We start from the raw sequence: 12,555 nt of genomic DNA, 5'->3' as shown, positions 1-12,555 counted from the left end.
TCCTCTCTCGCTCGCTCTCTCTCTCTCTCTCGCGCTCTCTCTCTCGCTCATTACGCAAATATTTCCACATAGTGAGGTAGATATGTGGGGGCGTGTTAGAACGATCAGGGATCTTATCTATGCACAATCAGCTTGTAACACTCCAAAGAGAAAGGAAAACTTGAAATTGCATCATATGACCCCTTCAAGAGATACGGATTTAGCGCAGTGTTTCTGGATGAATGAATTAAAGAGTGACTGAAAGCACAATGACCGTGTTTGAAGAGTTATGTGAGGGTGTTGCGTCATAACTACTGTAGGCCCACACACGAGGCCTTGAGCTTTATTTAAGAGTGTCAGGAACAATGACGGCTGCCTGTTTAATTGGCTGGTTGAGGTTGGGGAAAATGCCGGTTTTTCTACAGGTGGAACACTGACTTCCTCTTAATAATCCACGCTTTGTACCTGCATTGACTGTCTACTCTACACTCTTAAAAATAAAGCTTCCAAAAGGGGGTTTTCGCAGCGATCGAAGAAACATTTTGGGTTCTCAGAACCTTTCAGTGAACAGTTCTTAAAAAAAGAAATTCCTTAGTGTAAAGAACTTTTTAATAATCTGAAGAACCTTTTTCCACCATAAAGAACCTTTTGAATTAAATGTTCCATGGATGTTAAAGGATCTCTATGGATATGCACTGATAAAGAACCTTTATTTTTATGTTATGACTTGTTCTTTCTCTTTCTCTTTCTGTCTTTCTTTATTTTTTCAAACTTCTGTTGAACCTACTTTTTCTCATTCTTGTGTAATGCTTTTTTTCATGTTTTTACTTTTTTTTTAGCTTTTGTCTGTTTAAATATTTAACTAATGGTTTAATCTGAGGTTTATTAAGCTTTTTAAGATTTCTTTTGAAATCTTAGCTTTGTAAGCATTTAATTGTTTAAGCGGAGATCTAATTCATTTGAAAGAAAGTTATTTTAAGCTTTTTTTGTTGTTGTTGTTAAGCTTCCTTTCAAAATGTTATACATTATTTCATATAATTTTATACTTTTTTTGCACCTTCTTAAAACTAGTTTTAATTCAATTTTATCAGGCAAACATCACACTACTTTTTCGTTTCTTTTGTTCTAGTTGTAGATTAATTTTCTTGATTTTCTGGTCTTGGGATCTGTCAGATTGTGACATCAGTTTTACTGTTTGCGTGAATCCTTTGTTCCTTTCGTGTGATGTTGTCATCATTTCCTCCTATATTTTTCTTAATCCATAATTACTCTCCTACTCATGACTAAACATTAGTACACAATAAATATGCATCGTATGTAGCCTACACATATACGCATATCCCCCTAATATGTTGCTTTGCCAACACATTTTTCTGTTGACACAAAGTTAGTTGTTGTGTTGATCAGGTGCCTCAGAGGACTAAATCTGGGTGATTTCACAAGTCTCCGTGACTACAAACGCATTACACCCAAACTCTCCCTCTCCAGAGAGAGAAAGAGAGAAGGAAGAGTGGTGTGTCACTCCCACCTGTTCACTCCATCCCTCCTCTCTGGAAAAACCAGATTCACATGAGCGACAGAGGAGAGAAAAACAGGAGGCCCGCGTAACTGCTCTTCGGTCAGTCACTCAGGGATTTACAGAATCTGCAAACCTCAAACATTTGACTAAAGGTAAGAGATTCTCCTTCGTAAAGCTACTCTATCGTGAACATATCGTTAAACCTACCTTGAAGTAAAGGTGCTGTTAAAATACCTTTAAGTAAAGAACTTCTTTGACGACATCTGCAAATATCAGTGTATAGCTATAATTGTGCTTGTTCATGCAGGATGATGTTTAATGAGTGTTTTAACAGCTCTTAGGGTGTCATGTTAGTGTGTGTGTACCTGTTTTTCTATTCTGGTGGGGACTTACACCTGAATACACACAGACTCATGGGGACTCATGTCACGGTGGGGACCTAAATTGAGGTCCCCACGGGTAAACGAGCTAATAAATCACACAGAATAAAGTTTTTTGAAAATCTAAAAATGCACAAAGTTTTCTGTAAGGGGTAGGTTTAGGTGTAGGGCAATAGAAAATACGGTCTGTACAGTAGAAAAACCATTATGCCTATTGAGAGTCCCCACAAGGATAGCAAACCAGACGTGTGTGTGTGTGTGTGTGTGTGTGTGAGTGAGTGAGTGAGTGAGATGTTCACAGCTTCAGGACCGTGTCATGTCCATCCAGAATGAGATCTCCTGAGAGATCCGTGTAGTTTTGCTGGGTTTTCCTCACTTGTCCCGAGTCATTGTTTTGCAGAGCGTGAGTGTGGCTGTAATTAACGCTGCATCACTTCACTGATCAAGCAACAAACAATGATGTGAACTGTCCTTTGACCTCCCTTCTAAAACGCTTGAAAATACCACGGGACTCTGATACAGTTCTGAAACATGCTCACCAAGGCTGCATTTATTTGTTCTAAAAATACAGTAAAAAAAACTATTTTAAAAACTGTAATATTATGAAATATTATTACAATTCTGAATTGTCTGCATCATTACTCCAGTCTTCAGTGTCACATGATCCTTCAGAAATCATTCTAAGATGCTGATTTCTGCTCAAGAATCAGTTTGATTATTATCATCAATGCTGAAGACCGTTTTTGCTGCTTAATGTTTTATTAACACACATTTTTCAGGATTCTTTGAAGATTAGAAAGTTCAAAAGAGCAGCGTTTATTTGAAATGCATCCTTGCTGAATAAAAGTCTTAATTTATTTTCAAAATCTTACTGACCCCAAACTTTTGAATAATATCTGTGACACTGCATGATGCCAGTATTAATATTTACATTATACTCCATGGTATTTCAAAGAATATGATACATGTCCCATCACATCATAAACATTTTTATATCGTGGCATTATGAAAAATGATGCTACTACATGTTATTTTGGTTACACTTTACTTGAAGGGGTGTGCATAAGACTGACATGACACCTTCATAATCATGACATGACACCTACATAATCATGACATGACACATGTTATGAATATGAAGGAGGTTTTATGCATGTTTATGACAACTGTCATTAAGTGTCATTCGCTCATTTATGTCATTTTTAATGCAAAGATGACATTATCTGAGATGTCTTTGTTATGGGCTATGGTTAGGGGTAGGATTAGGTCAAATAATGTCATATTTGCATTAAAAATGACATAACTGAGCGAATGACACTTAATGACAGTTGTCATAAACATGCATAAAACCTCCTTCATATTCATAACATGTGTCATGTCATGATTATGAAGGTGTCATGTCAGTCTTATGCACACCCCTTCAAGTAAAGTGTTACCTATTTTGAACAAGTGTTATTTAAAAATGAATTTCAAAGTACTATGGTATTCCCAGCTGATACCTTTACTGTACACTTTTTTTTATAAGAAGATGGTACTGAGTGATTGACTTGCTCATATAGTAGCATGGCACTCCTCAAAAGCTGTATGAAAAGCTGTCATTGGGGTGATAGTGAGAACCTTTCAAAAGGTATACTTTTGAACTTTTTAGGTACTAATATTTATACTTTAGGACCTTAAGGTACCAATATAGACAAAGATGTACCTTTTGAAAAGGTACCACCCCAGTGACAGCTGTAGTTTTTGTAAGTAAACATGCAAATATTAACTTAAACCAGTAATGATCAATCTCTTTAATTTTGTAAAAGCTTTTCAAGACTTGAAATAGGGATTCAGTGATATACTGACTGATTTATTGTTATTATTTTTTTTTTTTGTATTTTTTTTTTATGAATTGTATTATAATGGACAGTTAAAAAATAACTGTGAAATACTTAACCTGGCATTAAACAATCATTAATATATTATGCATTCTACTATCAAACAATACATGAAGGTTGCATGTTGTCAAACATCTCTTATACACGCTAAAAAATGCTGGGTTGTTTCAACCCAATGTTGGGTCAAATATGGACTAACCCAACTGTTGGGTTAAATTTTGGTTACGTTTTTAAATTAGCTTTTTAACCCAACAGTTGGGTTAGTCCATATTTGACCCAACATTGGGTTGAAACAACCCAGCATTTTTTAGAGTGTATTTTTTAAAGATTTATGCTCACCAAGGCTGCATTTATATATAAATACAGTCAATTCTGTAATATTGTGTATTATAAATATTATTACAGTTTAAAATAACTGTTTTCTATTTGAATATATATTCAAATGTAATTTATTTGAATTTCAGCATCATTTCTCCAGTCTTCAGTGTCACATGATCCTCCAGAAATCATTCTATGAATTGCTGCTCACGAAACATTATTATTATTATTATCAATGTTGAAAACAGTTGTCCTGCTTCATATTTCTGTGGAAACGGTGATACATTTCAAAAGTATAGCTTTTATTTCAAACAAATCTTTTGAAACTTTATAAATGTCTTTGCTGTCACTTTTGATCAGTTGAATGCATCCTTGCTGAATAAAAGTATCAAATTCTTTAAAAAAAAAAATCGAAATATATTTATATAGTCCAGTGATTCCTCAAATAATGAGGAGGCTTGAGCAGACTTTTAAATTAAATTATATTTCACAACCTGCCATAACATTTGAAGCCTAGTGATGCACATTTGACAGTAACTCTGACAGTCTGTACTTGCAAAACATGTCACATCAATAATACTTTATTGATGGTTTTTAAATGTTTATCTCCCCTGTCTTTGGATAATGACCCGACCAGAACTTTCTGTTCATCTTAAACCTAAACAAACTCTGACCTCACATTAGAGACGCGAGTAGTGCATGTGACACACACGTTGTGTGGGGGCTCTTATGGAGTGCTGCTTAATCCTTCGGTAACACTTGACCTTAAAGGTTTATGGACGGTGCGATCAAACCTATTTAAAGTTCTATAAAGGCATAATAAGGGACCTTTTTCACATTTCCGGGTTTCTCAGCAGCGGAAGTCGTCATAGTTGGGTTAACTTGAATAGCAGTGAATGGGAGAGGACCACAAATATATGTTTTGCATTCCCATTTGCTCAAATAGCAAAAGAATTAGTGTTTCACATTAGTGTTTTCATGACTTTCAGTAAAAGGAACAAAAATTGTCTCTTATAAAAAGTCTTTTATTTAAATCCATGAAAATGCAGATCCTGTTGTAATAATGAAAACTCCCTTTTTTTAAAGCTGCTGTTCCATTGTTACCCCTTAGCAGATATTGACTCGTATATTGAATTGCGATGAAAAGGTCACTTTTTCTTTAGATCTATGTAAGAGATGAAAACAAACAAACAAGCAAATCATCTCATTTCCATGTGGCTTAGCTGGGGTGAATGCAAATCATATTGCTGCAAGCTTGTAAAACACGCCTCTGCTGCAGGCACAGAATAAATGTCTTTTCAATAGCTTTTTCAACAGTGGCATTTTCGATTTTTTTGGTCCAAATACATTGAGGGTGTTGATATGAGGATCGATGCACATGCTTAAATCAAATATATTTGTGTTTTTGTTGTGCAGCTGGCAGGAGCAGCTATTCTGGGTGTGGGGATCTGGGTGAAGGTGGACAGTGGGTCTATCCTGAGTTTTCTGCAGAATACACAAGGAGCTCCAGGTGAGCTGGGGCAGGTGTTGAACGTGGGATACCTCCTCATCGCAGTGGGTGCTGTGCTGCTCATCCTGGGCTTCCTGGGCTGCTGTGGAGCGATCATTGTCTCTTATAAAAAGTCTTTTATTTAAATCCATGAAAATGCAGATCCTGTTGTAATAATGAAAACTCCCTTTTTTAAAGCTGCTGTTCCGTTGTTACCCCTTAGCAGATATTGACTCGTATATTGAAGTGCGATGAAAAGGTCACTTTTTCTTTAGATCTATGTAAGAGATGAAAACAAACAAACAAGCAAATCATCTCATTTCCATGTGGCTTAGCTGGGGTGAATGCAAATCATATTGCTGCAAGCTTGTAAAACACGCCTCTGCTGCAGGCACAGAATAAATGTCTTTTCAATAGCTTTTTCAACAGTGGCATTTTCGATTTTTTTGGTCCAAATACATTGAGGGTGTTGATATGAGGATCGATGCACATGCTTAAATCAAATATATTTGTGTTTTTGTTGTGCAGCTGGCAGGAGCAGCTATTCTGGGTGTGGGGATCTGGGTGAAGGTGGACAGTGGGTCTATCCTGAGTTTTCTGCAGAATACACAAGGAGCTCCAGGTGAGCTGGGGCAGGTGTTGAACGTGGGATACCTCCTCATCGCAGTGGGTGCTGTGCTGCTCATCCTGGGCTTCCTGGGCTGCTGTGGAGCGATCAAAGAAAGCAGGTGTATGTTGCTGCTGGTACGTCAAAGAAACAACACTGAAACAACACATAATGAGTTTCCCACAATGTGTACACTCTAATAAATAATGCATCTTATTGGGCATTTTTGGCTAGGAAGAACCTTTAACATCCATAGAACCTTTCAACTCCACAAAAGGTTCTTTAGATTATTAAAATGTTCTTTACATTAAGAAAAAAAGGTTCCTGTGTTCACTGGAAAGTTCTTTTGAATCAAAAATGTTAAAAATGGTATTATACACACCCATTATATTAAAAACATTACGTAATTTCTATATTAAATTGTATATACTGGCCATATACTGTGCTCATTGATTCATTCATTGAATCTGTCTGTCAATCTCTCTCCTCAGTTCTTCATCATTATTCTGATTGTGTTCATTGCTGAAGTCGCTGGAGCGATTGTGCTGTAACAACACTGAAACAACACATAATGAGTTTCCCACAATGTGTACACTCTAATAAATAATGCATCTTATTGGGCATCTTTGGCTAGGAAGAACCTTTAACATCCGTAGAACCTTTCAACTCCACAAAAGGTTCTTTAGATTATTAAAATGTTCTTTACATTAAGAAAAAAAGGTTCCTGTGTTCACTGAAAAGTTCTTTGAGGAATCAAAAATGTTAAAAATGGTATTATACACACCCATTATATTAAAAACATTACGTAATTTCTATATTAAATTGTATATACTGGCCATATACTGTGGTGGACTTCTGTTTGCTCATTGATTCATTCATTGAATCTGTCTGTCAATCTCTCTCCTCAGTTCTTCATCATTATTCTGATTGTGTTCATTGCTGAAGTCGCTGGAGCGATTGTGCTGCTGGTCTTTAAGCCTCTGGTAAGTCTGTACACACCATATTTAAACATACTCCTTTGTGTGTAAAGAACTTAAGGAAATACTCAAACCTCCTCATTTGTATATTTCAGGCTGAAAACCTGATAAAACAGATGGGAAGCGAAGTTGTGAAAAGCATGAAAAACGATTATGGGAAAAATAAGGACGTCACTGGACTATGGAACACGACCATGACCACGGTTTGTTGATAAAGAAGGAAATAAAAGTTATTATTATTAGGCTACCATTGTTATTGGTAGTAGTAGTTGTATCATTATTATTATCATTACAGAAACAGAATATTTCTTCAAATTAAACAAAATCTTAAAAATTCTCAAATAAAATAATACGTAAGCATTATCCAGTTTAATATTGTGCATTTGATATTTTGAGACCTGTGCCTCATATAAAAATGGTATTGTATAAGAACAGTCTTTAAAAGTGTACCACAACACATAAACAAGTAAAATAAGTATTTATATGTTAACGTCCATTCATTTCAAGTATATTTGGCTGAATTTAGCTAATGTCAAACCTCTTTATTTCTCCTTTCTCTGCTTTAGCTGAAGTGCTGTGGATTCAACAACTATACAGACTTCACAAATTCTTACTTTGTGAACGACACCAAGAGTTACCCAGTTCAGTGCTGTAATAAAGTTCCATGCACTGAGATCACAGCTTTTCATTCGGTGGGTTTATCTCTGAGCATGTTTATTCCTTGAGTCAATTCTAGTTTGCATGCTTTTTGATTTTTCTATCATACAGGCTAGCATATAAATATCATAAACTTTTGTCTATTTGTTTGGTTTCCTCAGACTATACCAGGTTGTTTCCCAGCACTGAAGAAGCTGGTAGATGATAATGCAGTTATCCTCATAGCTGTAGCACTGGGAATCGCTGTTCTTGAGGTACCGGACACACTTTCTTTCTGTCTGTCAGTCATTGTGTTCACATTTTAAATGAAAGAGTTGTTCACGTTTGATGAGATACTGAAAATGTGCTAAAAGGTATGCTACATTTTCGTCACTTTCAGTTATCACACTGGAAATGAAAATGGGCCTTTTGCATTTTAATCCAGTTTGTTTTAGCTCTTGTGAGTCCAATTCATTCCAGAGGTGGATAAACTTATTCAAATTTTCATGGAAGATTACGAAAACAAGCTTCTTTATAATAACAATAAGACCAGAGACATTTATTAAGCAAATAAATATGGTCAGTTTTGATTTCCTGTTGTCTTTAAATGAATCATTCACTTGCTCAGCAATAGATCCTCTGCAGTGAATGGGTGCCGTCAGAATGAGAGTCCAAACAGCTGATAAAAACATCACAGTAATCCACAAGTAACCCACACCACTCCGGTCCATCAGTTACAATTTGTAAGAAACAAATCCATCAAGACATTTTTAAAAGTCCTCTATCCGTAATATTGCTTTCTCCAGTGAAAAAGTCTTCTCGTCTGATTCAGGAGAGAAACATGCACAGATCAAGTGCTGTTTACAAGTATATGTCAGTGGATTTTGATGTCAAAGGACAACAGGGGATGGACTTTTTTAACTTGACGAAGAGTTATTATGAATTATGGACGGATATTTTGTCCAGAATCGGTGGTTTAAATGTTGAAATGTCTTAATGGTGGATTTGTTTCTTACAAACATGCAACTTTTCACTTCACGACTGGAGTGGTGTGGATTATTGTGATGTTTTTATCAGCTGTTTGGACTCTCATTCTGACGGCACCCATTCACTGCAGAGGGTCCATTGCTGAGCATCAGACCAAATCTGCTCTGATGAAGAAACATACTCATCTACATCTTGGATGGCCTGAGTTAAATTGTCAGCAAATTCTACTCCTTTTAAGGAAATAAATGGAGTCAATTTGGATTGCCTGTAATCTTTGATGGTTAAAGAATTTATTTCCCTTAGGATAATAATTACAAACTAAATCTATGTATATACAGACATTTGTGAAGCACTGTGACACTAATGCTTTTTATTTAAATTTTAAAATTGTTTCTCTCTCTGTTCTCATTCTCAGCTTGCAGCGATGATTGTCTCCATGATCCTGTATTGTAAAACAGGATCAAAACAGGTTTAATGTCTCACCTTTAGCTTGAATATCTCTCTGATGACTCCTCTGGGTTACTGAGGACAAGGTGGATCATCTGTGATAATATCACTGTGACATTTTGAATTGTATTTAACAATATGACATTACAAATCCCTCTGGGCGTCCACAAAAAAAGAAAAAGTAAATTCAGACTGTTAAGCCTAAACTTTGACTGCAAACATGAGTTTTGAGAGATCCCATTGTACCGTACTTATGTTAAAATGAGCTGTTTAAGCTGTTTTAATGTTTAATGTAGGCCTATCTGATTGTTTTTTGTTTACTTTTTTTACTTTGCCTATGCAAGATGTTTTCTTATTTAAAAACAAAATGCTTTGTTTAATAGCATAACACCCGAGGCATTATTTTATCATTAACACACTAAGGGGGTTTTCCTATTGACATCATATGTGCAATGACCAAAAAAAGCCAAATGTTTTCTAACAAATGTTGCTGATTGTAATTTATTGTAAACTTTTTACAAACCAAAGCCATTTTAAATCATGTGCCTGTTCGTGTAATGAAGCAAAATGTTTTATTAAGTATTTTACAAAAAAAAGATTATATCATGTTGCTAAATGTTATTGTAAGATGTTTGTTTTGACAATTACTATAAAGCCAATAACCTGTTTGTGGTGGTCATTTCTTTAAGTTCTTCAACTGTAACTCTACTAATGTAGGTCTACATGATGATCACAAAATAAACCCTGACAGGATGTTCTTGTATCATCATATTTTATGTCCTGAAAATACATTTTACCATATTCGGTAACTTTTAATGGGAAGAATGTGATCGCTGAATAAAACTAAACTTCAAAATCCCTACCCAAAGTAATATGAAAGACATAATAATCTACTAGTACTCACTCTTGTGCTGGTTTTTGGACTAGGCTACTAACTGAAAAGCTATTTACTATCATCCTTTACTGCCGTGAAGCTCTCTGGTTGCGGTAAATAGTTATTTACTCTACTGTCCTCTAGTGGTAGAAAGTTACTATTTCACGACGTCCAACTATACACTGCAGTAGTTAATGGTTTGAGCTTACTACTAGCTACTAAGATGGATAAACTGTGCTTTAGACTTTCATTTTGAAAGATATATTTATGTTTCTGGCAGTCACCATAGCTATTGATCTTGTTGTTAATTTCTTTGTTACATTGCACGTTTTTTTTTAGTCACAAAAACAATTTTCTCAAGACTTAGATTTAGATGCCTAGGTTTAATGTCTTTATTACTCATATTTCCCTTTTAAACTCATTTATAACGACAAGAATAACAAGTTGAATTATGATCACTTTCTATTATTTATAATTCTATTATTATTATTATTATTATAGGCTAATTATTCATATGCGCTATTATGTTTCAGTTTTCTTTTTCTTGTGTAGCCCATCTTTAAATTTCCTCCTCGTTTTTAGTGTGTTTTTTTGTTAGGGTAATAATATTAATGCTGATTGGATAAAGAAAAATGCTATACTAATGTCTTCATTAGCTCTATTTGTGTGTGTGTGTGTTGATATTTTAGAATGAACACGCTTACATGTGTTTTACTTAAGCTGCCTGATATTTCTTTGCGATTTCTGTGTTTTTTAATCGTTTGAGAAAAACACACACACACAAACGCACACACCGTAAATAAAAAATAAGCATTTTATATATATTTATATATATTTTCAATATATTTTATATATGAAATAATTCAGCATTTTAATTAAAATAATTATTACTATTTAGACACACAAGAGTATTTCATCGTGAATAAACTAATCAATAAATGCATTAACAAATAGTAGATACAATTCAATTTATGCATTTAAAATATTTAGAAATACAAAAAGTTTGGGGGAAAAATGACCAAATAAACAAAGATTTAAAATAAACAAATGACAATAAAAGGAAGTAAATTATTAAAGGGATAGTTCACCCCAAAATGAAAATTTGATGTTTATCTGCTTACCCCCACACTGTCAAAAAAATTCTGTAGTTTTTACAAAATAATTTTGGCAGCTGTGGTTGCCAGAATAATTTTGTAAAAAATACAGAAAAACAGTAATCCATATTCCCTGCCAGCTTGAGTTCTCCAGCAGTCCTCATCCATGCAGCATCTTCACGCGCAGTGAGAGTGACTTTCCACAGGAGCTCTGAGAGAAAGCTCTTCACTGTGTGTGTGTGTGGCCACAAGGCCCAGAAGAGGACAACAAAATACACCATGTCCACTGGGAAAAATGCACCTGCTACAGAAAAGTGAGTCGTTGCTGTGTGAGTGATCTTAAGAGCAGGCGAGCTGTTTAATAAAGGTGTGGTACCTAATGTACCAAGCCCATAATGCTCTGTTTTTCAGTCCGATACTGTACACCACCAAAATTGAGTCTTTTTGCCGCTGTAAAGGTGCTGGCCTCTGAAGAACTTGTAGAAATTGTAGATGTCATCCCATGATAGTATGCTTTATTTCTGTTGCGATAGAGAATTGCATTAGGTCAGGTGTGCTCCCTTCTCCAGGATGTGAGGTGTTTACCTAAAGATCACGCCCTCATGCTGCACACAGAGCCACTTCATTAATATATAGCCGGGAGAGTGAGAAACTTTATTCTGAGAAGGAAACCACATGCGCCGTTCAAAAATTTGTGATCAGTAAGATTTTTTATGTTTTTTGTATGGAAGACTTTCTTACACTCATCAAGACTGTATCTATTTGATCAAAAATACAGAAAAAATTTATTTTGTAAAATATTATTGCAATTTACAATAACAGTTTTCTATTTTAATCATGTAAAATGTAACTTATTCCGGTGGCGCAAAGCTGAATTTTCAGCATCATTACTCCAGTCTTCAGTGTCACACGATCCTTCAGAAATCATCCTAATATGTTGATTTACAGTCGATGTTGAAAACTGTTGTGCTGCTTAAAGGGGTCATATGATGCTATTTTAAAGATCATTATTTAGTGTATTTGGTGTAACAGAACATGCTTTAATGTTCAAAAAACACATTATTTTTCAAATACTGTATATTATTGTAGGTCATCTATGCCCCGCCTCTCTCAAACACATCGTTTTCAACAAAGCCCCCTCCTTTGACAAGCGCAGTCTGCTCTGATTGGCCAGCTGACCCAGTGCATTGTGATTGGCCGAACACCACAAGCACGCACCGGAAATGTAACGCCCCTTACCATAATCGCAAGCTTCAGCTTTCAAAGTAAATATCAAGACAGTTAATAATGTGGTTAGTTTTACCATCAGTTCAAGCCCGAAAGGGCAACAGAGTCGCGTGACAGACACCGTGATGATGCAGTACACAAGCC

General features: G+C 35.4%; 2 protein-coding genes across 2 annotated transcripts in view; both read left to right on the top strand.

The window, feature by feature from the left end:
* Nucleotides 1-3,441: 3,441 nt before the first annotated feature.
* Nucleotides 3,442-9,530, top strand: LOC107550231 (tetraspanin-1-like). The gene is made up of 9 exons (XM_016231471.1): nucleotides 3,442-3,460; nucleotides 3,557-3,591; nucleotides 5,490-5,667; nucleotides 6,077-6,306; nucleotides 7,078-7,152; nucleotides 7,242-7,349; nucleotides 7,713-7,838; nucleotides 7,965-8,057; nucleotides 9,185-9,530. Exons 1-9 carry the CDS (start codon nucleotides 3,442-3,444, stop codon nucleotides 9,242-9,244), a joined length of 924 nt encoding a protein of 307 aa, XP_016086957.1. The 3' UTR covers nucleotides 9,245-9,530.
* A 1,933-nt stretch (nucleotides 9,531-11,463) lies between these two features.
* LOC107550230 (tetratricopeptide repeat protein 39A-like) overlaps nucleotides 11,464-12,555 on the top strand; it is a 15,144-nt gene continuing 14,052 nt past the window's right edge. The window contains exon 1 of the mRNA XM_016231470.1: nucleotides 11,464-11,498. Within this exon, the coding sequence (XP_016086956.1) occupies nucleotides 11,464-11,498 (35 nt within the window). The remainder of the gene's footprint in view (nucleotides 11,499-12,555) is intronic.

Source organism: Sinocyclocheilus grahami, unplaced genomic scaffold, assembly GCF_001515645.1.
Source record: "Sinocyclocheilus grahami isolate Dianchi unplaced genomic scaffold, SAMN03320097.WGS_v1.1 scaffold393.1, whole genome shotgun sequence".
NCBI lineage: Eukaryota > Metazoa > Chordata > Actinopteri > Cypriniformes > Cyprinidae > Sinocyclocheilus > Sinocyclocheilus grahami.
This window is presented reverse-complemented; position numbering and strand designations above follow the sequence as displayed.

Bases quoted from the DNA above. Each gene is read 5' to 3' on its own strand.
- LOC107550231 (XM_016231471.1), top strand. The intron at 3,592-5,489 runs GTACCACCCCAG...TTTGTTGTGCAG, and splicing joins AAGATGTACCTTTTGAAAAG to CTGGCAGGAGCAGCTATTCT. The intron at 7,350-7,712 runs GTTTGTTGATAA...TCTCTGCTTTAG, and splicing joins GGAACACGACCATGACCACG to CTGAAGTGCTGTGGATTCAA.